This window comes from Mustelus asterias, chromosome 3, assembly GCF_964213995.1.
Source record: "Mustelus asterias chromosome 3, sMusAst1.hap1.1, whole genome shotgun sequence".
Classification (NCBI taxonomy): domain Eukaryota; kingdom Metazoa; phylum Chordata; class Chondrichthyes; order Carcharhiniformes; family Triakidae; genus Mustelus; species Mustelus asterias.
The window spans coordinates 16,193,979-16,219,030 of record NC_135803.1 but is presented as its reverse complement, the minus strand read 5'-3'; the positions used below and the strand labels follow the sequence as shown (position 1 = coordinate 16,219,030).

At 45.6% G+C, this 25,052-nt stretch overlaps 2 protein-coding genes across 5 annotated transcripts in view; one reads left to right on the top strand and one right to left on the bottom strand.

Annotated features, from left to right (window-relative positions):
- Nucleotides 1-25,052, bottom strand: part of LOC144487309 (glutathione hydrolase-like YwrD proenzyme) — a 101,764-nt gene that overhangs the window by 56,860 nt on the left and 19,852 nt on the right. For 2 of the 4 annotated variants that reach the window (XM_078205416.1, XM_078205390.1), the window contains exons 2-4: nucleotides 17,285-17,581; nucleotides 15,257-15,409; nucleotides 624-1,617 (exon numbers count right to left, since the gene is read on the bottom strand). The gene's annotated coding sequence lies outside the window, so the exon portion shown is untranslated. The remainder of the gene's footprint in view (nucleotides 1-623; nucleotides 1,618-15,256; nucleotides 15,410-17,284; nucleotides 17,582-25,052) is intronic. The other 2 variants (XM_078205411.1, XM_078205398.1) reach the window with 2 other exon arrangements.
- LOC144487343 (uncharacterized) lies at nucleotides 1,186-22,192 on the top strand. The gene is made up of 5 exons (XM_078205430.1): nucleotides 1,186-3,243; nucleotides 7,250-8,083; nucleotides 16,103-16,239; nucleotides 17,278-17,458; nucleotides 21,955-22,192. The coding sequence occupies exons 1-5, from the start codon at nucleotides 3,064-3,066 to the stop codon at nucleotides 21,970-21,972; spliced, it is 1,350 nt and encodes a 449-aa protein (XP_078061556.1). The 5' UTR covers nucleotides 1,186-3,063; the 3' UTR covers nucleotides 21,973-22,192.

Sequence of the window (25,052 nt, the reverse complement as noted above, 5' to 3'; positions counted from 1 at the left end):
TAGGTCTCCTCTCATCTTACATCTCTCCAAGGAGAAAACACCGAGCTCCCTCAGCCTATCCTCATAAGGAATGCCACTCAATCCAGGCAACATCCTTGTAAATCTCCTCTGCACCCTTTCAATCATTTCCACATCCTTCCTGTAATGAGGCGACCAGAACTGAGCACAGTACTCCAAGTGGGGTCTGACGAGGGTCTTATATAGCTGCATCATTATCCCCGGACTCCTAAACTCAATCCCTCGATTGATAAAGGCCAGCACACCATACGCCTTCTTAATCACCTCCTCCACCTGCGGGGCCGATTTTAGAGTTCTATGGACCCGGACCCCAAGGTCCTTCTGATCCTCTACAGTACTAAGAGTCTTTCCCTTAATATTGTACTCCTTCATCCCATTTGACCTGCCAAAATGGACCACTATGCATTTATCTGGGTTGACGTCCATCTGCCATTTCTCTGCCCAGTCTTGTATCCTATCTATGTCCCTCTGTAACTTCTGACATCCCTCCAGACTATCCACAACCCCACCAACCTTCGTGTCGTCGCAAACTTACCAATGTATATTAATACATGTGACAATAATAAATCAAATCAAATCAAATCAAAATCAAAAAATATACTCACATAAGAAGAATGCTCTGTGAGTTGGATTCTCCCACAGTGGCAAGTTCCTGAGGTTTCTTGGAATTTTGAGGAGGAGACTGCTCTAAATATTTGAAGTAGTCATGAGTTCCTGTACACATATCTGTCACATATTTTTAATGTTAATGTCCATACCCTGTCTCCAAGTTTTGCTTTTTGTTGTTTTGTTTTCACTTGTTTCCACAAGGAGTTCCAATCTCACATTTGTAAGTGAAACTGCCTATGTAAACATGTCACGCCGTAATTACACCCTCCCGCCAGTGGTGACAGTGTAACCCCCCCCCCAATTTTGCAGTTTCTCAGCTGAACTACAGCCTAACTCCTACGCAACATCCAACTCGACCCTTTACACTAAGTTTCAGTGGGTATTGTTATTTAATTGTAAGAACGGGCCTACTATTTACACTGTCCATGCTTATCCCAGGTGGCCACCTACGTTGGACAAATGCCCGTTTGCCCTTAACCAAAGGAATCAATTACAAAGGCTTGTAAAAAATTTACAGGGCTATGGGGAAAGTGCATGGGGACTAATTGGATTGCTTTTCAAATAGCTGGCACAAATGCAATGGGCCAAATGGCCTCCTTCTGTGCTGTATCATTCTATGATTCTCCTCACAACATGTTAAGGTGTAGGCTGTTCAATGAGTCCCTAGCATCTCATTTCATACTTGTACTTAAATCCCACCGGTGTCCATTCTGTGTCCCAGGTTAATATTTTCATTGTTAACATTTGCCTGTTTTGAACACAAATCTTACCCATGGCTCTGTTGACGGCAAAGAAATTCCATGCCTCTTGCTTCTGTCCAGCTCTTAGATCTTCACCCAGTGCTTTGGGAACTTTGGTAAAACTCATAGTTTCAAATCATCCATTTATCCATTGCTCCATTACATCTTGCTAACAGGAAGTGCAGGTATATAATTGGATCCTGTCAGCACCTTGTCTCCTTCTGCATTCCTGTTCTCTCTATCGTTGTCGCTGAAAGATGATCCAACACTCATAGTCACCAATCACATTAATATGCCTTACAACCAATCAGGTACTTTTAAAGTGTAGCTACTGTTGCATTATAGGAAATGTAACAGCCCATTTGCCCAATGCAGGCTCACACAAAACAACAGCGTTACTATCACTAGGTGATCTATTTTAATGATATTAGCTAAGGGATAAATATTGGCCAGGACACTGTGGATAATTCCCCTGTTCTTCTCGGAAATAGTGCCAAGGGGTCTCTTGTGTCTACCTGAGGTAGCAGGTGCGGCCCATGGTTTAGCATCGCAAGCTAAAGACAGCACCTCAAACAGTGCAGCACTTGCATTGTGTAGTGGGATGTTTTCTATGCTCAGGTTGTATCAAAATCCTCCATTTGCTATTTTAACAGAAGCATTGATTAACCCATGAAGTTGGTATCCTTGTTGGACCGGCACAGGCTGACCCCTTGCAGAAAGAGGCCAGTCAGCCCACTGTGCCTGTGCTAGCCCTTTGAGAGAGCTACCCAATTAGTACCACTTTCTAATTGGCTTTTGTTCTAACAGTTCTCCCCGTGTCTGTGTGGGTTTCCTCCGGGTGCTCCGATTTCCTCCCGCAGTCCAAATGACGTGCTGGTTAGGTGCATTGGCCATGCTAAATTCTCCCTCAGTGTACCGAACAGGCGCCGAAGTGTGGCGACTAGGGGATTTTCACAATAACTTCATTGCAGCATTAATGTAAGCCTACTTGTGGCACTAGTAAATAAACTTTAAGCTTTCTTGCTATTTCCCCTAAGCCCCGCAATTCTCTCCCCTTCACAGATAGGGGAATTTCATCCCCGTTGGAGCTTAGCCTCAAAACTATCCAGTGCATATTCTACAATGATAGGGGCTCTGTCCTTATATATGTACATATATATAATTTTAAAAGTTTTTGACAAACCTTTTTTGTTTATTTGGGAAGGGAAGAGAAGCAGAAGGTATATGCATAATTTTCATTGTGATGTCACATGCAAGCTTAGCAGCGCGGCGTTCCGAGGCAACTTGCATCACCACGTCAATTGTAACTAACTGAGAAAAGGTTTGCCGAAATACTTTGGTGAAGACAGTGTTATCAGTAATGGCGTTCATCACATTAGCACCTTTACCTTAAACACTTGAGGCAGTTAAGCTGCTTTATGATGTCAAAGAGCTGCTATGACGTCGGAGAAGTTTTTGTGGTGTCATAAAGAGCTGAGTGCCTTCACTGTGGCCAGCCTACCTCAGTTGATGCTGAACGAAGGTCACCACAGTCGCTATCATGGTGTGCAAAGAAGTCTCCTTCGGCTAGAGCTTGCATCATGACTGTCCACCCCCACACACGCTTCGCCGCCAGAGGTTGAGAAGAAGTCTTCCAACACAGCAAGGCTCACGGGCTGTGAGGCGGAAGTTCTGGAGCCAAAGTTGACCAGAAACCATGTTTCTATGCTCTGGAACGACTGCAAGATGTCTCGGCGTAATACTCCTTGCATTAGCTATCCTCGGTTTCTGCGTGAATGTATTGCTCTTTTTCCCAAATGGTGACACACGATATGCTAAGAAGAACGTATCATCAACCGTGTGGTATTTGGGAGGGGTTATTGGTTCTGGAATTTTGGTAAGTAAAATTGGTGTCGGGTGGCGGTCGTTCCGAAAGCTGCAGTTTTCTTTTAGAAAGCTATACTTGTAATTTTGAAAAGGTTTGACTATGCACAGCACTTTTGTTGTGTGCAGACTTGCTGCATTCTTTTCCACATAATAATAGCAAGTACATTTTTAAAAATATAATAAAAACAGAGAAAGCTGGAAATACTTAGCAGGTCAGGCAGCATCCGTGAAGAGAGAAACAGAGTTAACCTTTTAGAACCCAAATGTTTCTCTCTCCACAGATGCTGCCTGATCTGCTGATACTTCCAGCATTCCCAATTCAGATTCCAGCATCTGCAATATTTTGCTTTTGTATTAGCACTTACTCATTGCGAATGAAGGTTTGCGAGATTTTTTTTTACAAATCCTACAGTCCATTCGGCCCATCCAGCCTGCACCAACAACAATCCCACCTAGGCCCTATCTCCGTAACCCCACATATTTACCCCGCTAATCCCTCTAACCTACGCATCCCAGGAGACTAAGGGACAATTTAGCATGGCCAATGCACCAAACTTGTGCATTTTGGGACTGCAGGAGGAAACCTGAGCACCTGGAGGAAACCCACACAGACACGGGGCGAACGTGCAACTTCATGCAGACAGTGACCCAAGCTGGGGATCAAACCCAGGTCCCTGGAGCTGTGAGGCAGCAGTGCTAACCACTGTGCCACCGTGCCGTCCTTGAAAGACAAGATCAAGCGTTATGTGAATGCAAGCCTTTTTCTGATCTTTCGGAATATTCTATCAATTAAGGCAGACCTGTGTGTGAACACTGCCTATTTGCTTTGCAGAACTGAATGTAAATCTTGCCTCAATTGACTGAAGTAAAATCATTTTCCCAGTAGCAGTAAGGTGTTAATCCCATTAATAGTATATAATGGTCGGCCGGGGGAAGGATTAAAACAGTTTGTTCTTTACCTCTAGCAGGTTAATTCTCCATCCAGCTCAGTAGAGTAACAATCTATTTAGAGATCCTCACACCCAGCTAATTCCATCTATTCTGTTTTGGAGGTTCAGCCAACGATCATCTTGTCTTTAAATGCAATTATTTTAAAAATGTAATTGCCAAAAAAAATTGCAATTGCTGATACATTGACATAAGGGTCCAAAGTGATCTCTTTTAATTTGTTCATGGAAGTGGGTGTCTCTGGCTGGGCCAGCATTTATTACCCATCCCCGAGGGCGTTTAAGAGTCAACCACATTGCTGTGGCTCTAGAGTCACATGTAGGCCTGACCGGGTAAGGACAGCAGATTTCCTTCCCTAAAGGGCGTTAGTGAACCAGATGGGTTTTCCCGACAATCGACAATGGTTTAATGGGCCGTAATTTTACCCCCACACCCGCCCGAGGCTCGTAAGATTGCGCCTGCGGCCAATGGAGAATGCCGTTCTGTGAGCCTCGCCCGCCCCAATTTCACCGGTAAAACCGGTGCCGGTTAGATCAAGGCCATGGTCATCTTTAGACCTTCAAGTTCAGATTTTTATTAAATTCAAATTTCACTATCTGGCCATGGTGGGATTTGAACCCAGGTTCCCTGAACATTATTCTGGGTTACGCTGGATTACTACTCGAAAGACAATACCACTACACCAATGTCCGATAGTCACAATCCAGTTGTCAATGAATATATCTCCACAGTATGAAACTGTGCAGAGGTCCCCATTGGAAACTCCATGCAGAGACACCAAATCAACCAATTAAAAGGCCAACATAGATAGACCTGCGAGGAGAGGGGTAATAGGTAAAGGAGGATTTAGTACAAGATAGGATTTGGACAGCAGAGGTTTGGATAACTCCAAGTTTACTAGCATGGGAGGCCAACCAGGAAAACAGTATAATAGATGAATTTGGAAGCAACCACATTCGAATGAGGGCTTCAACAGCAAATGAATGATATTATGGAGGGAAAAATTGGTGGGCTTTGTGATGGATGGGATATGGGGTCGAAAGTTCAGCTTAGGAAACTAACGGTGACACTATCATAAATGGCTTGTCCATGTTGATTGCAACGATGACAGGGAGGAAGAGAGAATCAGAAGAATAATTTCAGCCCCTTTTCAATATTCTCCTGATAACTGCCTTGAAACAGCCTTGAAGGACATCTCAGAACAGCATGCATAGGAACATGTAACAATGAGAACATGAGTAGGCTATTTAGTTCCTTCAAACCTGTTCCACTATTCAGTTAGATCACGACTGAACTGTAAACCTGATCAGTAACACTTAGCACCCTTGTCTGACAAAAAACTATTGATTCACCTGCTCTCTGCTTTTGTACGCAGTGGAGATCATTCACAGCTTGGGAAGTTTTGGGGCTTGCAGAGAAAGTCGCAGGATTAATACTTCACAAGAAATGTTTAATACAATGATGCAATTAAAAAGCATTTCACTTGTTGGTTCACCTCAACTGTTCTCTCTTCATAACGATGTTTGACTTTACATTCGGAATCACCTATTGGTGAGAGTTAAGTCATTGACATGAGAAACTTCCATTTGACTCGAAAATAAATTTTGTTCCCCATACAGTCAAAATCCTACTCCGTTTCGCTACATAGAATCCCTACAGTGCAGAAGGAGGCCATTCGGCCCATCGTGTCTGCACCGAACACAATCCCATCCAGCCCCTATCCCCGTAGCCCCACCTATTTATCCTGCTAGTCCCCCCTGACACTAAGGGTCAATTTATCATTGCCAATCAACCTAACTCGCACATCTTTGGGATGTGGAAGGAAACCGGAGCAACCGGAGGAAACCCACGCAGACACAAGGAGAATGTACAAACTCCACGCAGACAATGCCCCAAGCCAGGAATCGAACGCAGGTCCCTGGCACTGTGAGGCAGCAGTGCTAACCACTGTGCCACTGTGCCTACAAACCTTCCTCCAAGCCTAAAAAACATCCACTAACCACAACTCTGTTCCCCGTCACTCAGACAATTCTGTGCCCATGTGGCTACTGATTCTTTTTCTCCTTAAGCCACAACTTTGCTGGTAAGTCTGTCATGCGGCATTGTATCAAATGTTTTTTGGAAGTCCAGGTACACCGCATCAACAGCATTGCCCTCATTAACCCTCTCCAAAGAAATTGAGCAAGTTAATCAAACATGATTTTCTCTTCAGAAATCACCGCTGGTTTTCCTTTAATAGAATCCCTGCAGTGCAGGCGGAGGCCATTTGCCCTATCGAGTCTGCACTGACCACAGTCCCACCCAAATCCAATCCCCATAATCCCATGTATTTACACAGCTAATCCCTCTGACACTTGGGTCAATTTAACATGGCCAATCAACCTAACCCGCATATCTTTGGACTTCCTCCCACATCTTTGCGGGAGGAAACTGGAGCACCCGGAGGAAACCCACGCAAACACGGGGAGAATGTGCAAACTCCATGCAGGCAGTCACCCAAGGCCGGAATTGAACCCGAGTCCCTGGTGCTGTGAGGCAGCAGTGCTAACCACTGTGTCACCGTGCCGTAATGTGTGGGGCTACAGGGATAGGGCAGGGGGGGGAGATACTCTGTCAGTAAGCTGGTGCAGACTCGATGGTCCGAATGGCCTCTTCTGCACCATTGGGATTCTATGATTCTAACTCACATTTGTCCATGTGACTATTAATCTTTTCCATAATTATTGTGTTCAGAGATTTCCCCACCAATTAAGTTAAACTGACTGGCCTGCAGTTGCTGAGCTTATCTATTGGCTGATAATTATTATTCATTTATCTTAACCAAAGGAAAGAGATTACATTTGTTCTTGTGTTTTTTCCCTGAACAGCCAGTCAGGGGCCCCATTGACAGAGAACCTAGTAGCGGATCACTTGCCCTTTCTTGCGCCTTCAGCAATGAATTTTGTTTGGCAAAGGGAGGGTGAATTCTTAAAGAAAGATAAAAATAACTTGCAAAGAAGAAAGTGGAGATGAATAGCTAATAATGCATAATATAATACAATGTTATTGTCTCTTTTTTACGGCTATAGATGATCTTCCCTGCCTGGGTATTCTTGGAATTTTGGGATACAAATGATTGCACCGACTGCTGTGACTCCTGTCAATGCCCACCACTGTGTTGTCAGACCTGTCGATGCCAGCAATGCCCTGACTGTCCCCCCTGCGGTGTTTGCCCAACATGCGACTGTCCGTACTGTCGGAGGTGCCAGACGTGTGAACCTTGTCCCGTCTGCAACTGCAGACCCTGCCGTGACTGCGCTCCGTGCCAAGCCTGTGCCAACTGCGAGTGCCCGCGTTGCCGTGATTGTCAGAAATGCAAACCTTGCACCACCTGCGAGTGCCCGGAATGCCGTGCCTGCGGGGAGTGCATGCCCTGCGAGTCCTGCGATTGCAAGCGCCTCTGTGAGTGCCCACCATGCAGGCCCTGCGAGACTTGTAACTGCCAAAACTGCCGTGAGTGCCCGACCTGCCGACGCTGTCCCACCTGTGAATGCAAACAGTGCAAATGCTGCCCCGACTGTAAGTGCAGACCCTGCGGTGATTGCCCAGCCTGCAACTGCTGCCCCGACTGTAAGTGCAAACCCTGCGGTGATTGCCCAGCCTGCAACTGCTGCCCCGACTGTAAGTGCAAACCCTGCGGTGATTGCCCACCCTGCAACTGCTGTCCTGACTGTAAGTGCAAACCCTGTGGTGGTTGCCCAGCCTGCAACTGCTGTCCCAACTGCGATTGCAAGACGTGCTGCGAAAACTTTTGGAAATGCTCACTCCTTTGTGCATGCCTCAGTGCTGTTGGTGAAGTCTGCAAATGCTTCTGTAACTGCCCGGAAATCTGTAGGTGCAAACCATGTATCAGAAACTTTCCGGTAAGGAATACAAGCAGAAAGCTTTATATTGCAATTGTTTGATGATAACTTTTATTTATTTCCATCCATCTTCTCCCCCAATCCCCAAGTATTATTCTCCGCTGAGATTGTAGGGAGTTCACTGAGCTTTTAGCCTCTTCCAATAGAATATTAAGATGTGCACATGGCTATCCAATTTTCCCCCTTTCCCGTGAAAAAGCACTTAGTTCTACTCTCACACAGCTGAGACTGAGGGGATCTCTCCGCTTTCAATACATTATCTTGGAGTTTCAACGTACCACGCTGATGCCCTTCTACAGTGATTTCTGATAATGTTAGAACCGAACACTAATCATATAAGTTATGGTGCAAGGCACGGTGGCACAGTGGTTAGCACTGCTGCCTCACAGCGCCAGGGACCCGAGTTCGATTCCCGGCTTGGGTCACTGTCTGTGTGGAGTCTGCACGTTCTCCTTGTGTCAGCGTGGGTTTCCTCCGGGTGCTCCAGTTTCAAAGAAATGCTGGTTAGGTGCATTGGCCATGCTAAATTCTCCCAAACAGGCGCCGGAGTGTGGCAACTGGGGGATTTTCACAGTAACTTCATTGCAGTGTTGATGTAAGCCTACTTGTGACAAATAAATAAGCTTTGCTTTAAAGGCATTCTTTGAACCACCGTCCCTATGTCAACATTGTGCTGTAGTTATAACTCTTCTACTCCCAGTGTCGGAAGCATTCCTTCAGGTACCGAGTCACAGAATAAAGCAGTGATGGGCAACCTAGGCTAGTGAGTGGGCTGCATGAGTGGCTGTCCTTCATCCCAGTGGGCCGCAAGTTTGAAATCAGGCTTGTTCACTAACCATGACCCCGTGAATAAGATTAAATACATTTAGTACACGCCGAATATTTCAGAACAAGTTATAGAAAATATTTGACCACACATATATTAATAGAATTACCATCAAATCCAAATGGTAAAAACAAAAGAAATATTGACACTTTGGACACAGAGGGAGCGCACGGCTCTCACAGTCAATGTTGTGAGCAGTCAGCACGCATCTCACCTCACTTACCCTTGCTTTATGTGCGAATCACTTCAGTCAGACTGGTCGGAAAAAAACTACACTGATCAAAATCAGTGGAATGTGACAATTCTGTGCATGGACAACAGTCAATAAAATGTATTGTGGGCCACACTCAGGACCCAGATGGGCCGCACTTGGCCTCTGGGCCCATCTGGTTCACTAATGTCCTTTAGGGAAGGAAATCTACCATCCTAACCTGATCTGGCTAACATGTGACCCCAGACCCACAGCAATGTGGTTGACTCTTAAATGCCCCTCTAAAATGGCCCGGAAAGCCAATCAGTTCAAGAGCAATTAGAGATAGGCAATAAATGCTGGCCTTGCCAGTGAAACCTGTGTCCCATGAATGAAAAAAAAGTGACCAAAATATTCAGCATCAATATTATGCGCTCTATTTTCTAGAAGTGTCAAAAATTAATGTGGGTCCAGTATTGAACCAAAGATTTTCCACTTCCAAACTTACTCCAATACCAGCAAGGGCCATTAATACTAGCTTTCTGTTTCTGATCAGTCAACCAGAATTCTGTCCATGCTGTCCCCTTTTCTCACAAAGACTGAGAATTAATGACGAAAGGCACAGAAAAGATTTAGAGAAATTGGGAGTTGGCTTCTAAAGATCTTGGAGAATGTTCTGAATGAGTGACCTGGACCCAAAAATGTAAAAGAGTTTGCTGCAGAAACCAGGGAAAGGAAGTAAAGAGATCCAAAGTTATAGAAGGGAGTGGCGAGAAAGAAGCTGCCATAACCTCCAGGGTCATGGGCCCAGCGCTGGGGTTGGTGTAGTCAGATCTTTGTTGATTGGTGAGACATGATGGGCCAAATAGCCGCCTTCTGTGCTGTAAACATCTATGAATCTAAAAGAAAAACAGAGGGACGTGCAAGGGATGGGGGTATAATAATATGATGGTTCTCTTACTGGATGAGTAATCCAGAGGCCTGAGCTAATGATTCAGAGATATGAGTTCAAAACTCCACCATAATGACTAATGAATTTATATTCAATTACAGGATTACTATTAAAGACCCCATCTGGTTCACTAATGTCCTCTAGGGAAGAAACTTTGTCATCCTTACCTAGTCTGTCTCTTGCAATGCAGCTAACTCTTAACTGAAGTGACCTAGAAGGCATTCAGTGGTATTCTAGAACAGTTGGCTCTAGAATGGGCGGCATGGCAAGCATGTGGCATGCTTGCCTTCATTGGTTGGGGCATTGACTACAAGAGTCAGGATGTTACATCGTAGCTTTATAAAACTTTGGTTAGGCCGCACTTAGAGTGTTGCATTCAATTCTGTTCGCCACATTACAGGAAGGATGTGGAGCCCATGGAGACTGTGCAGAAGTGGTTTTCCAGGATGCTGCCTGGAGTACAGGATATCATAGAAATCATACAGTACAGAAAGAGGCCATTCGGCCCATCGAGTCTGCACCGACCACAATCCCACCCAAGCCCTACCCCCATATCCCTACATATTTACCCACTAATCCCTCTAACCTACACATCTCAGGACACTAAGGACAATTTTTAGCATGTCCAATCAACCTAACCCGCACATCTTTGGACTGTGGGAGGAAACCGGAGCACCCGGAGGAAACCCACGCAGACACAAGGGAGAATGTACAAACTCCACACAGACAGTGACCCAAGCTGGGAATCGAACCCAGATCCATGGCGCTGCGAGGCAGCAGTGCTAACCACTGTGCCCCCCGTGCTACCCTTGCCGAACATAAATTGATCTATCCCAGTTTTGAATTTTCAATTGACCCCCAACCACCTTCCCCCACAGCTCCCTCCCATCTCCCAGCCTAAGCACAATTTAGCTGCTGGTTGGTGGGATGCACAGTGAGGAGTGTTCCATTTTCCCCCTGACCTCTGTGTGACACGGTGCTTCCTGACTTCACATTTGAATGAGCTGGCTCTAATTCTAACCTCAGATAAACTTTTTACCTTTGCTGTAACCAAGTGATGGTAAAGATTGAGACAAAAGGAAATAGAGCCTAAGAAATGCTTCCCCAACAAAGGAATGATGAGACCAAAACAATTCTGAAAATTGTATTAGGAATGGTGGATGGTTGAAGTATTATGGAAGAGTCACTTCCAGATTCTGATGACAAGTTAATTGTCCAATGATTCCATTCAACTCCTTGCAGTGACTCTTTGTCCCCCCTTCACTTATTTGTTTCAATGACAACGCCTAGACCAATCAGTTTCCACTTACCAACCAATCAGCGCTCTCTTCTCATAGTGTGTAAAATTGTTGTTTCCCCGACACTGATATTCTTGTGATTGTTCTGATGAGTGAAAGATGAAAATCTTTGACAAAATGGCTTTTTCTGGCAATACTCAAGTTCTGTAACTATCAAACGACCACTGTGGGGCAGCATGGGGGCACAGTGGTTAGAACTGCTGTCTCACAACACCAAAGACCTGGGTTCGATTCCCGGCTTGGGTCACTGTCTGTGCGGAGTCTGCACGTTCTCCCCGTGTCTGCGTGGGTTTCCTCCGGGTGCTCTGGTTTCTTCCTTGCACTCCAAAGCTTTGCGGGTTAGATGCATTGGCCATGCTAAATTCTCCCTCAGTGTACCTGAACAGGCGCCGGAGTGTGGCAACTAGGAGATTCTCACAGTAACTTCATTACAGTGTTAATGTAAGCTGACTTGTGACACTGACACATAAACTTAATTGATTGATTTTTATGGTCCAAGCCTCATGGTACTTGAGAAGTTGGTGTTGAATCATTGAATATCTCACCGGGACATTTCAGAGGACAGTTAAGGGTCAACTTCCTTGCTGTGGGTCTGGAGTCACTTGTAAACCAGAATACAGGAGTTGGGATGTCTTGGGAAGTTGTACAAGACATTGGTAAGGCCACACTTGGAATACTGTGTGCAGTTCTTGTCACCCTATTATAGAAAGGATATTATTAAACTAGAAAGAGTGCAGGAAAGATTTACTGGGATGCTACCGAGACTTGGTCGTTTGAGTTATAAGGAGAGGCTGGATAGACTGGGACTTTTTTCTCTGGAGCGTAGAAGGCTGAGGGGTGATCTTATACAGGTCTATAAAATAATGAGGGGCACAGATCAGCTAGATAGTCAATATCTTTTCCCAAAGGTAGGGGAGTTTAAAACTAGAGGGCATAGGTTTAAGGTGAGAGGGAAGAGATACAAAAGGGTCCAGAGGGGCAATTTTTTCACACAGAGGGTGGTGAGTATCTGGGACAAGCTGCCAGAGGTAGTAGTAGAGGCGGGTACAATTTTGTCTTTTAAAAAGCATTTAGATAGTTACATGGGTAAGGTGGGTATAGAGGGATATGGGCCAAACGCGGGCAATTGGGACTAGGTTAGGGGTTTAACAAAAAGGACAGCATGGACAGGTTGGGCCGAAGGGCCTGTTTCCATGCTGTAAACCTCTATAACTCTATGACTCAATGACCAAGTAAGGATGGCAGATTTCCTTCCCTGAATGGTCAACCAGATGAGATTGACAGCAACCCAATGGTTTCATGGTCACTACAGGCGGAACCTTCTAACCTGAAGTCAAAGTTTGATGGCGGGCGGGGATTTGGAATGATTGCTGACAGGGGGGTGGGGATGCAGGCCAGCTGACCATGTACAATCTTGTGCTGTTCAGCTTATTGCCTAGATATTCGTAACAAGCACAGCAAATCTCATGGCAGGGGTGGGCAAGAATTTGCCATCTCTGCCTGTACCTCATGGTCCGGGCACAATCTCCAAAGGGCACCCAGACAGCCATTTTCTCACCGTACGCTGAGAGCTCCGGATTCTGCCAGGAGGTTTCAGAAAATAAAGCAACATGTGGCTGGCTCCCTGGAGTCTCTCCTCCAGATTGTCCAGGAAGGCAGAAGGTGCTGCTTTGCAGGGAGGGCAGCAGGAGGCGCTCCTCTCTGACCACAGTGGCTAGGGCAGAGGTTGCCGTGGTGGTCTGCGCATTGGGGTCCAGCACAGAAACAGCCAACAGTGTCACAAGAGGATGAATAATCTGCTGCATTCCACCATGGGCATGGGATTCATAGAATCCCTACAGTGCAGAAGGAGGCCATTCAGCCCATTGGGTCTGCACCAACTCTCTGACAGAGCATTCCACCCTGGCCCTATCCCCGTAACCCCTCACATTTGCCCTGGCTAATCCACCTAACCTGCACATCTTGGGACACCAAGGGGCAATTTAGCATGGCCAAGTCACCCAACCTGCACATCATTGGAGTGTGGGGGGAAACCAGAACACCCGGAGGAAACCCACACAGACAAGGAGAGAATGTGCAACCACATTCTATGACATTCAAAGGTTCCCCAGGCATCACCTTTTGCTCATCTGTTTGATAACTCCACAGCCTGCAATAAACCGTGATCAGTCCATTGCTAGCTGTTGAGATGGACACTGTTCACCAACGTCCTGACCTTCCAGAGGCCCTGCTGCCTCTTGCTACTCAAGCCCTTGCTCCTCCTGGCCCTGTGCCAACTCACAACAGGCCCTCCTCCTTCTCATCTGGACGAGAGCCAGTATAAAGGCAGGGTTGCCTAGAGCCTGCATCATCTACTCCTCAGATAATCTGTGAATGAATGAAATAAATGTGAGCATATTCTTTACAGGTTTGCCTCCACTCAGAGCCGCCAAGCCAGAGCTAAATCCTGTGCCTGGCCTCTGTCTAGACATGGCATCCCCACCCCAGCCCTTCCAGGTGAAGGACAACCTGGAGGAGCGTCTGGTCCATAACTGGACAAGGAGACATTGCTGTTTGGCCGGGAGGATGAGAGCCATGTGTGGGAAGCCTCCCTTTGATACTATTCCGCATGCCTCCATGAATCTTGAGACTCTATAGAGAGACCATTCATTCCCTTGGCACCAGAGAAAGATTAACCACCTAAGCCCTTGTCAACCAAGCCCACTCAGTGGGGAGGATGAAGGTTTGGAGTCAGGGGTTGGCTATCGTCCACCAGTCATGGCCTTTGGAGATGCCCGCCTCCCTCCCTCTCCTCTTCCTGCCTCTGACAGCAGCAATTGGCAAATAGCACATAGTGAAGTGCAGCGCCTCACCATGGTGGAACCCTGATGTCATGTGAGCCAAGAGTCGGAAACAAACCTGCTGAATGTGGCCTTCGCCATAGAGAGGAGAACACAACTGAGCATGGTTATCATCCAGTTACATCATGATTATTAGGGTCTTCCTTTATTCGGCCAATTTTGCCAACCTTGAACTCCACCTGCCTAAAAAGACCCTCTTCCCCCTTCGAGGTATCACTGTTGTAAATCAACACTGATGCATTGTTGTTTCTGGAAAAATGGTGGGTGTTAGCTTTCAGGCTCGCTTCACCAACTCCTACCAACTCCACTGTCACCCAGCAACCTCCCCCCACCATCTTTCACCCACTCACTATCTCCACTCCTCTCCCTTCTGTCACACTTGAGCCTTCCCTCTCTGCCCGGACCCCTATCACGACCCACTTCCACTCCCTCCCCTCAGAGTCAACACCTGTTACCATCCCCACAGCCACTCTAACCCATCCATTATCCTAGCCACCTGTGTAGTCTGCTGCAGTGATCCCCCCCCCCCAACCCCCAACCCCCTCAACCATCACTCCATGAAACCTTCGGCTGACTATCACCTGGAGCTGCCAACCTACCACATCCCACTCCCCGCCTCTGACTGTGACTGTTCCCTCCTTTGCCCAGCGCCCTCAAATCAACCCCCAGGGCCCCAACGTCAACAACACTGACCCCGCCATCCAAGACCATCTCTCTCCAACCAACCTTGCCCATAACCAGCAATGCTCACATCCCGTGAATGAATAAAAGAATAACTGAATTTTATTTCCCCAGCTGGCATGTTGGGATTGAACTCCTGTGTTTGGATGAAAAGACTTGCTTTTATATAGCCCCTTCCACAACCACGCAGTATCCCAAAGTGTTTTGCAGCCAACGAAGTACTTTTGAAATGAAATCACTGTTGTAACGTAGGAAACACAGAAGCTAATGTGTGCACAGCAAACTCACACAAAAGGCAACATAATAATGACACAACAATCATTCCATGTGCTGTTGATTGAGCGATAAGGATTGATCAGGACACGGTGGAGAGCTCCCATTCTCACCTTCAAAATTATGGGCAGAACTTCCCTGTCCTGTCCGCCACAGGTATGACAGGACCATGCAAAGGTCCGTTGACCTCGGGTGGGATTTTCCGATCTTGAGGGCGAGCGTGGCCAGAAGATCCTGCCCCATGTCTTAGAAGCTTTTACACCCACCTGGGAGAGCAGAGAGGACCTTGGTTTAACATCTCCAAAAGTCAGCACGTCAGAAAGTGCAGCTTTCCCTCGGTACTACAGTAGATCGTCAGCCTAGATTTTTGTGTTCTGAATTGGATTTAAACCCATAACTTTCTTTTTTTTTATTCATTCCTGTGACATGGGCGTCGCTGGCTGGGCCAACATTTATTGCCCATCCCTAGTTGCCCTTGAGAAGGTGGTGGTGAGCTGCCTTCTTGAATCGCTGCAGTCCACGTGCCGTGGATTGACCAACAATACTGTCAGGGAGGGAATTCCAGGGTTTTGACCCAGCGACTGGGAAGGAACGGCGATATATTTCCTTCCCTAAAGCATGGGTTTTTCTGACAATCGACAATGGTCTCATGGTCATCAGTAGATTCTTAATTCCAGATATTTTTATTGAATTCAAATTCCACCATCTGCCGTGGCGGGATTCGAACCCGGGTCCCCAGAACATTAGCTGAGTTTCTGGATTAATAGTCGAGCGATAATACCACTAGGCCATCGCCTCCCCTTAAGGTCTCTGCATTACTATTCCAGTGACATAACCACATCTTCCTTGTTTGCTTCTGTATCCTTGAAGTTTTCCTTTTCATCGCATTACCAATGTGCATGTTATTGCTTTACACCCTTTAAGAGGTTAATTTTCTTTTCTCTCCTGTCCTGTTCTAGATATGCACTCTAATTTTCACCGTGGTCGGAGTGCTTGGATCTGCATATGGCTTCATTGTGTCATCTGTGGCATTAGACGTTGGTCCATTATGCCGCGTAACACAGTTGGGAGAATGGAGACATCCTTTTAACAAGGGGTAAGAAAAAGAGCCGTGCTTCAGTTTAGCTTTCTGGTAAATAAGTGAATTGGTTTCAACTGAGAATGGACGCATGAAGTTTGTATCTTCAATAGCAATCTTAATGTAACAATATATGTTCCCATTATCTTAGTCTTAAATGGTACATTTTTAGGATTAGAAATTATTGCTGAATTCCATTTTTCAAAAATGATCTTTAGAGCAGCGTATTTTAACCATCATGCCGCGATATGGCCACACGAGTAGACAGGGTGATAAAGAAGGCATATGGCATGCATGCCTTTGTTGGTCGGGGCACTGAGTACAAGAGCCAGGATGTCATGTCGCAGCTTTATAAAATTTTGGTTAGGCCGCACTTAGCGTATTGCGTTCAATTCTGGTCGCCACATTACAGGAAGGATGTGGAGGCTTTGGAGAGGGTGCAGAAGAGGTTTACCAGGTTGCTTGGGTATGAGGTAAAAGGAGAGGCTGGACAACTAGGGTTGTTTTCTCTGGAGCGGCGGAGGCTGAGGGGAGACCTGATAGAAGTCCATAAAATTATGAGAGGCATAGATAGGGTTTGACAGTCAGAATCTTTTTCCCAGAGTTGAAATGTCTAATACTAGGGGGCATGCACTGAAGGTGAGAGGGGAAAGTTCAAAGGAGATGTGAGGGGCAAGTTTTTTACACAAAGAGTGATAGGTGTCTGGAACACACTGCCAGGGGTGTGGTGGAGGCAGATATGATAAGGGGGGTTTAAGGGGCTTTTAGATGAGTGCATGAATATGGAAGGAAGAGAGGAATATGGACCAAGGGCAAGCAGAAGGGATTAGTTTAATTTGGTGTCATGTTCGGCACAACATCGTGGGCCGAAGGGCCTGTTCCTGTGCTGTACGGTTCTATGTTTTTATTAACTGAGTTTTAAATGGTAAATTTTTAGGATTGGAAATTATTGCCAAATTTCATTTTTCAAAAATGCTCTTTTGACCAGCATGTTTTAACCATCATGACTTATTTATGTATAGATTTGAGACCGTATTTAATATGTTTCTTTGACAGGAATTACCTGAATGATCCCAATTTATGGATCAAGTGTCTGGAACCTGAAAACGTGATCCCCTGGCATGTCCGGCTGTTCTCCATCTTGCTTGTTACCAGTGCCGTTCAGTTCATTATTTGTGTCGCCCTACTCGTCAACATTCTGTTTGGAATGTTCTGCAAAGATTCTAACTGTTTGAAGGTATTCAGCACAAGTTCAAACTCTCTCTAAAAGTGTCCCTCAACACGCCTTAACGGCCTTCAGACTTGTATATTGACCATGTAATGACAATCTTGGTCATAGGGTAATGATTCAGGCTTGAACCTGTAACATATCAGCCATAACATTACTTGCGGTTAATCGCTGAGAAACACGACAAAGCAAATTACTCTTTTTTTGTACTTGCGGATATAAGAATCACTCAATGTCCTGCCACCTTTATGTTTTAGCTGTGGCTGCCCTGGCTTAGAAGTCCAAGGGGGTGGGTGGCACAGTGGCACAGTGGTTAGTACTGCTGCCTCACAGTGCCAGGAACCCGGGTTTGATTCCCGGCTTGGGTCACTGTCTGTGGAGTTTGCACGTTCTCCACGTGTCTGCGTGGGTTTCCTCTGGGTGCTCCGGTTGCCTCCCACACTTCAAAGATATGCGGGTTAAGTTGATTGGCCATGCTAAATTGAACCTTAGTGTCAGGGGTAAATGAGTGGGGTTATGGGAATAGGGTCTGGGTGGGAATGTGGTCGCTACAGACTCAGTGGGCCGAATGGCCTCCTTCTGTACTGTAGGGATTCTATGATCTTGTTTGGCCATTTAGCTTGATAGCTCCTTATGGAGCTCAGTGTTGGATTCCCCTCATTACACTTACATGTGCGCACAAATCTTCTGTGGGATTTTGCATTGGACCTTGGTGTGATTGCAATCCATTTTAGTCTCCACATTAGATCTGGGAGCTGTTCAAACAACTGTGCATTTCCTTAACTAACCAGACTGAAGAATGCTTAATGAGACTTGCAGATTCCAAACTAGGAAGAGTTAGTCAATTCAATGTCAAATTCAGTGCAGAAAATGACAGAGAAAGATGGAAGTAAGAGAGAGGGGAGAGAAAAGATATAGGAAGAAAAAGTAGAAAATAACTATTTCTTTTAAAAATCTCCAGCAACAACAACTAAAATCTGGAGCAATGAGACTCCATACTTGTAAAAGAGAACTTGCAGTGTCAGAGAGTAGGCTTGGCAGTCACTAAACTCATCACTCGCAGTTCCTGCAATTTATGCACATAGGCAGCTATATCGCAACCTGGAAGGTACCATGCAGTACCATGCAGTACCATGCGATTCCCTTTAAGATATCATGTAGCATAGCCATACCAAATATGTTTAAAATGCCAAGATTGAAATTAACAAATAATGAAAATGTTTAGAGAGGATTTGACTTGTCACAACATCAAAAATCCCCCTACGGTGGCACAGTGGTTAGCACTGCTGCCTCACAGTGCCAGGGACCTGGGTTCAATTCCGGCCTTGGGTCACTGTCTGTGTGGAGTTTGCATATTCTCCCCGTGTCTGCGTGGGTTTCCTCCGGGTGCTCCCGGTTTCCTCCCAAAGTCCAAAGGTGTGCAGTTAGGTTGATTGGTCATCCTAAATTATCCCTTAATGTCAGAGGGACTGGCAGAGTAAATAAGTGGGGTTATGGGGATAGGGCCTGGGTGGGATTGTGGTCGGTGCAGACTCGATGGGCCAAATGGCCTCCTTCTGCATTGTAGGGATTCTATGAGTGGGATTGAGGGGCAGATACATTTTCTGGTGCCTTGCTCGATATGTCTGTGGATACGTGAGTATTATGAAGAACTTTGTCTGAGAAAATTAAATAGAATGAGCTAACCTCCTTGGACCCAATTCTGCATCATCTGTGGCAAGAGATAGCTCAGTGGGCTGAATAGCCTCATTTCACTTGACAATCTCTTGTACTATTATGGCATATCAGGACCAGTAATATAATGCCACAAGTAAAATCATTCTGAACTCAGTCATGAGAGGTGAATGGGTAACGTTAACTTGTAGCAGAAAGATAATGGCTCAGATGTTGCTGTCAATCTTTTTGGCAAAACAATTAAACTAAATTAAACTAACTGAGGGACAAATCAAAAGGGGCAGTCCCCAGAAAGAAGGGACAGGCCCGAAACAAAAGACAAAGTAGAAATGAAACTTAAAACATCAAACTCAAATGTGATTAAAGGAGTTGATAATGCACCCCAGTCCCTGCGGTGCCCAGCGGGCACGGAAGGCCTCAACAGTGCCCTCGGACACCACATGCTCCCTCTCCAGAGACACCCGGCCGCGAATGTAGCCACGGTAGAGAGACAGACAGTCAGGTCGGATTACCCCCTCGGTTGCCCGCTGCCTGGTCCTGTTTATGGCAAATTTAGCCAGACCCAGGAGCAGGTTCATGAGAAGGTTCGCCACCTTTCCTGCCCCCCTTTGCACCAGGTGTCCATAGATCAGGAGCATGGGACTGAAGCGCAAATAAAAAAATAAACAAAGGTTTTTGAGGTAACTAAAAAGGGTGTGCAGCCGATGACATTCAACATAGACATAGCTCATGGACTCTACAAGGTTGCAAAAAGGGCATGTCTCTTGGGAGTCCATGAACCGGTGTAACCTTCAATTCAGTGCTAAAGAAATGCTACTTGCTATTCCCCTTGCAAGCTGCGCTTATCAATGGAGATTTCTACTAAACCATCTTCAGCCACCCCCCTACAGGAGATCTGTGGCATCATAGCAGGCAAAGGAGAGGCTTTTCACCAGTCAGATCGAAGCATCTGGAGACTGAACTATAAACAGGAAATATAATTTAAATTTAAATGACGTAGAGCAAGTAAAATAACGATTGGGAAAGTGGTGGAATTATTACTTATTTTGGTTAGCATGTGCATTGTTAAAAAGCCAAGCAATAGCCGTGTCAGCAGCTAGTTAGAGTTCTTTAAGACCGCCTTCAAGTTTAATCTTTGGACTCTCCTTGACAATGTGAGTCATTGTCTGGACTGCACCACAACCTCAGCCTGGCTGCTCTTGGTGCTCCCACTGATGTTGTGTGGCTGTACAAAGGCCTTGGCCAGTGCAGAAACTGTTTAAAAGGACCAAGGTCTAGCTGAAACAGGTGCAATGTGTATACATGTTTTTTTTGTCTGCAAAATATTACATATATTAATGCACAGGGCCTTGTTTTTTGCAGACAGAAAGAACATGTACACATATTGCACCTGTTTCAGCTATACAAAATAAGAGCTAGCCACTTGTTGGTTTATTTCTCAGGGCAAGACATTGACCAACCAGAGTTAAGCTGACTGGTTTAATTTCAAACAATGCTTGGCCGTTAACTAACAGTCCCCATCAGCTGGTGCATCTTCCTTGGCAATGCCTCTACCAATCAGAGTCCATTTGTCATCCAATCAGGTCTCTCTTCTCATGCAATATAAAGCTGTTGTTTCCCCTGACATTGGTATTCTTGTGATTGTCCTAATGAGTGCAAGATGAAAAGCTTCAACAAAATGTCTTGACAATGAGTTATAATTTGTTGCAACCGGGCACCCAGCTAGGAGTGGCATGGTGGCACAGGGCAGCTCTGTGGCACAGGGCAGCACAGTGACACAGGGTGGCGCGGTGGCACAGTGACTAGCACTGCTGCCTCACATCACCAGGAGTCCCGGTTCAATTCCAGTCTTGGAATTGTCTATATGGAGTTTGCATGTTCTCCTCGTGCTTGCGTGCGTTCCTCCGGGTGCTCTGGGTTCCTCCCACAGTCCGAAAGATGTACAGGTTAGATGGATTGGCCATGTTAAATTGACCCTTAGGGCGGGATTTTACGGCCCCGCTCGAGGGAGACCGGAAATTCCCGCCCGCAGTCAACGGACATTTCCGTTGTCCGCTCCTCGCCCATTCCGATTTTGTGGCAGTCGGGGTGGTAGAATCCCAGCGTTAGTGTCAGGGGGATTAGCAGAGTAAATGCATGGGGTTACGTGTTAGGGTGGGATTGTGGTCGGTGCAGACTCGATGGGCTAATTGGCCTCCTTCTGGACTGTAGGAATTCAATGGTTCTATGAACTGTGTCTGCAATTAGTTAGACTTGTCCTGGCATGTTTAGATGTTTGAATTTTTTATGTGATAACTTGCTGAAACGAAACTACGTGTTCATCTGGAGATTTTAAAGTTACGTAGAAAATTAATTTCTATCGTTTTGGGGCAACACGATGGTACAGTGGTTAGCACCGCTGCCTCACAGCACCAGGGACTCGGGTTCAATTCCCAGCTGTGGCGTCTGCATGTTCTCCCCATGTCTGCGTGGGTTTCCTCCGGGTGCTCCGGTTTCCTCTCACGTTCCGAAAGACATGCTGGTTAGGTGCATTGGACATGCTAAATTCTCCCTCAGTGTACCCGAACAGGCGTCGGAGTGTGGCAACTAGGGGATTTTCACAGTGACTTCATTGCAGTGTTAATGTAAGCCCACTTGTGACACTAATAAATTACTACGGTGGCTTTGTTAAAATGACACCAAATGTGATGTAATCTCCACTGGTGTTCCAAACTTTTGCTAATTAGCATCCCAGTGACATCCTGTTAGATTTGCTTTAACTGAAATTATGCCTTCATTTTGAGAAAAATAATAAAACAAATATAATATTGTTACTCTGTTTCTGTCCGTAGGGCTATGGTCGCATGTAACTCCAGGCTGAAGCACATTCTATTTAAATGAACACACGTATTGTATCTTATATCGAAAGGAATTAAGAATGGATTCACTGAGATTTCTATATCATACAGTCTTGCAATATTGAAGAGATTAATGCATTGAAGTATTTTGCCTTTTATAATTTCTGCAGATCTATGAAAATAAATCGTGCCATTGGCATTATCTTACAAAAAAATTAAAAAAAATCTGTGCAAAAGGAAATATTAGTTTTCACCTGACTTGAACCCCCAAACATGGGTGTGTGAAGTATGTTTAATATTCCGTGTGTATGGAAGCTACTTAGGACGTTGTTGCGCCAAATATGAAATGAAATGCTTTGAAGTGAGAGATAAGCTAACGGCTGCTGTGGTCCTGAGTATGCCGTAGGGTCAAGAACTTGCAGGATTCTTGCTCGGGTGTGGTGTGAGGAGGGTATTTTTAGCCATTGACTTAACAGCTGCTGAAATACAAAGTCATATTATGCCAACCCCAAAAGGCCTCAGGCAGGCACAATAACCTCACTTTTAATCATCGGCTGTCCTACATGCACGGGATGCAGAAGGAATCACTCCTTAGAAAGAAGTGAGAGAGTATCTATGTTAGGAGACTCCCCTCACATCCCAGTGCAGAGCCGGCCGCACTGGGTATTCGAAGAATCGAGCGGGGAGGAGTGAGTGGCGGCTTTGTTCTGGCTATTCAGTTCTTGCCTCGAACATGAAGGCAGAGGGAGAATGGAAAATGGGAGCTACTTTATCCGGTGAACCTTCCATAATTTTAGCATAAACAGGCATTTGTTACTGTGAATATGAACAATTGAGTGACCCTGAGCTGAATTTCCCACTCTGTATTCCCAATGACCATGGTTTAAAAATTAAAAAATGTGGTGGATGCTATCAGTTGACTGAGGCCATGTGTTGATAAAACCTCCAAAAATATGAATAAGCAAATGAGTCTGCGTTTCTCTCCAAAGGCAACAGGAGCTAGGTATTCCGGGACTGTTTTCAGTACTGAAGCATGGAAAGTTTGACTGGTTTTAGTTTGAAGCTGAATGATGTTCTAATATGTGGTTGGTTGAATGTGCCATTAAAACGTTGTAATTTCTATACTGCATTTTTACAGGTGTACATAGATATTAGCAATTTCACTGGAAGAAACAACAAATAAAGTAATGGAAACAGTGATCTTAGCATCGGATATCTGAACTGTTTTGCGTAAAGAACATGACATAAGAACATAAGAACTAGGAGCAGGAGTAGGCCATCTGGCCCCTCTAGCCTGCTCCGCCATTCAATAAGATCATGGCTGATCTTTTTGTGGACTCAGTTCCACTTACCCGCCCGCTCACCATAACCCTTAATTCCTTTACTGTTCAAACATTTATCTACCCTTGCCTTAAAAACTATCAATGAGGTAGCCTCAACTGCTTCACTGGGCAGGGAATTCCACAGATTCGCAACCCTTTGTGTGCAGAAGTTCCTCCTCAACAGGTGTGAATTGTGTTGGGGTCTGGCAGCCTAACGCCATGATCTCAAGGGTAAATGAGCCCATTCCAAGAATGAACCATTTTTGCCTTTGCCAGTCCTGAGTAGTTTTCCAAAAAGATTGACTGATTCTGCAATAATTCATTCTCAGAACAAAATATGATAGCAAAGGTTAGTTGGGCGAATCACATTCTCGGGAGAAGACAGGGAGATGTCAGCTGATCTAGTTATAACTGAGCTAGACAGCACAAATGGAGAAGAGAACTGCCGATTGAGTGAAGACCATAAGATATCGGAGCAGAATTAGACCATTCGGCCCACTGAATCTGCTCCACCATTCAATAGAGAGGCACGGTGGCACAGTGGTTAGCACTGTTGCCTCACAGCGTCAGGGACTGGGTTCAATTCCAGCCTCGGGTTACAGTCTGTGCAGAGTCTACATGTTCTCCCCGTGTCTGCGTGGGTTTCCTCCCACAGTCCAAAGATGTGTAGGTTAGGTTGATTGGCCATGCTAAATTGCCCCTTAATGTCAGGAGGACTAGCAGGGTAAATAAATGGGGTTACGGGGATAGGGCCTGGATGGCATTATGGTCAGTGCAAACTCAATGGGCTGAATGGCCTCCTTCTGCACTGTAGGGTTTCAATGATTCTATTCTATGATTCTATGGCTGATAAGTTTCTCAACCCCACTCTCAAGGGCAAAGTCTTCTGATTCCCTCTTTTCAATATCCTCTGATGCTTACTGCATGTTGACCAATTCCAGATGACCACCAAGGTCAAGTCATCTCGAGGCAGGAAATTTGGCCTGCAAGGCCTACCCTCGAATTCAAGCCCGGAGCTCTGGTTTCCTTCCATGTCTGGTTTCCTTCCATCTCTGGTTGGGCAACCTCTGAGAAAAATGAAGGGTTCCTCAGAGTTTCCTTTGCGTCACCGCTATAACCTGTGGAAATTCAGTGACATTTACATGTCTAAAGGAGGTTTCAGTCAAATTTCTAATGAAATTATGGGAGTGGAGTAGACAAAGTCCCAATTCATCCCAAAAGTGTGAAGGTTGCTGTTCTTACAAAACTCCGTTGTCCACTTCCTTTCTATGTAAAGGTAAAGAGAATTGAGAATTACAGGCCGGTGAACCTTACATCAGTGGTAGGGAAATTATTGGAGAGGATTCTTTGAGACAGGATTTATTCCCACTTGGAAATAAGTGGATGTGTTAGTGAGAGGCAACATGGTTTTGTGAAAGGGAGGTCGTGTCTCACGAACTTGATCGAGTTTTTCAAAGATGATTGATGAGGGCAGGGCAGTGGATGTTGTCTCCATGGACTTCAGTAAAGCCTTTGACAAGGTCCCTCATGGCAGACTGGTGCAGAAGGTGAAGTCGCATGGGATCAGAGGTGAGCTGGCAAGGTGGATACAAAACTGGCTCGGTCAAAGAAGACAGAGGGTAGCAGTTGAAGGGTGCGTTTCTGAATGGAGGGCTGTGACAAGTGGCGTTCCTCAGGGATCAGTGCTGGGACCTTTGCTATTTGTAATATATATAAATGATTTGGAGGAAAATGTAACTGGTTTGATTAGTAAGTTTGCGGACGACACAA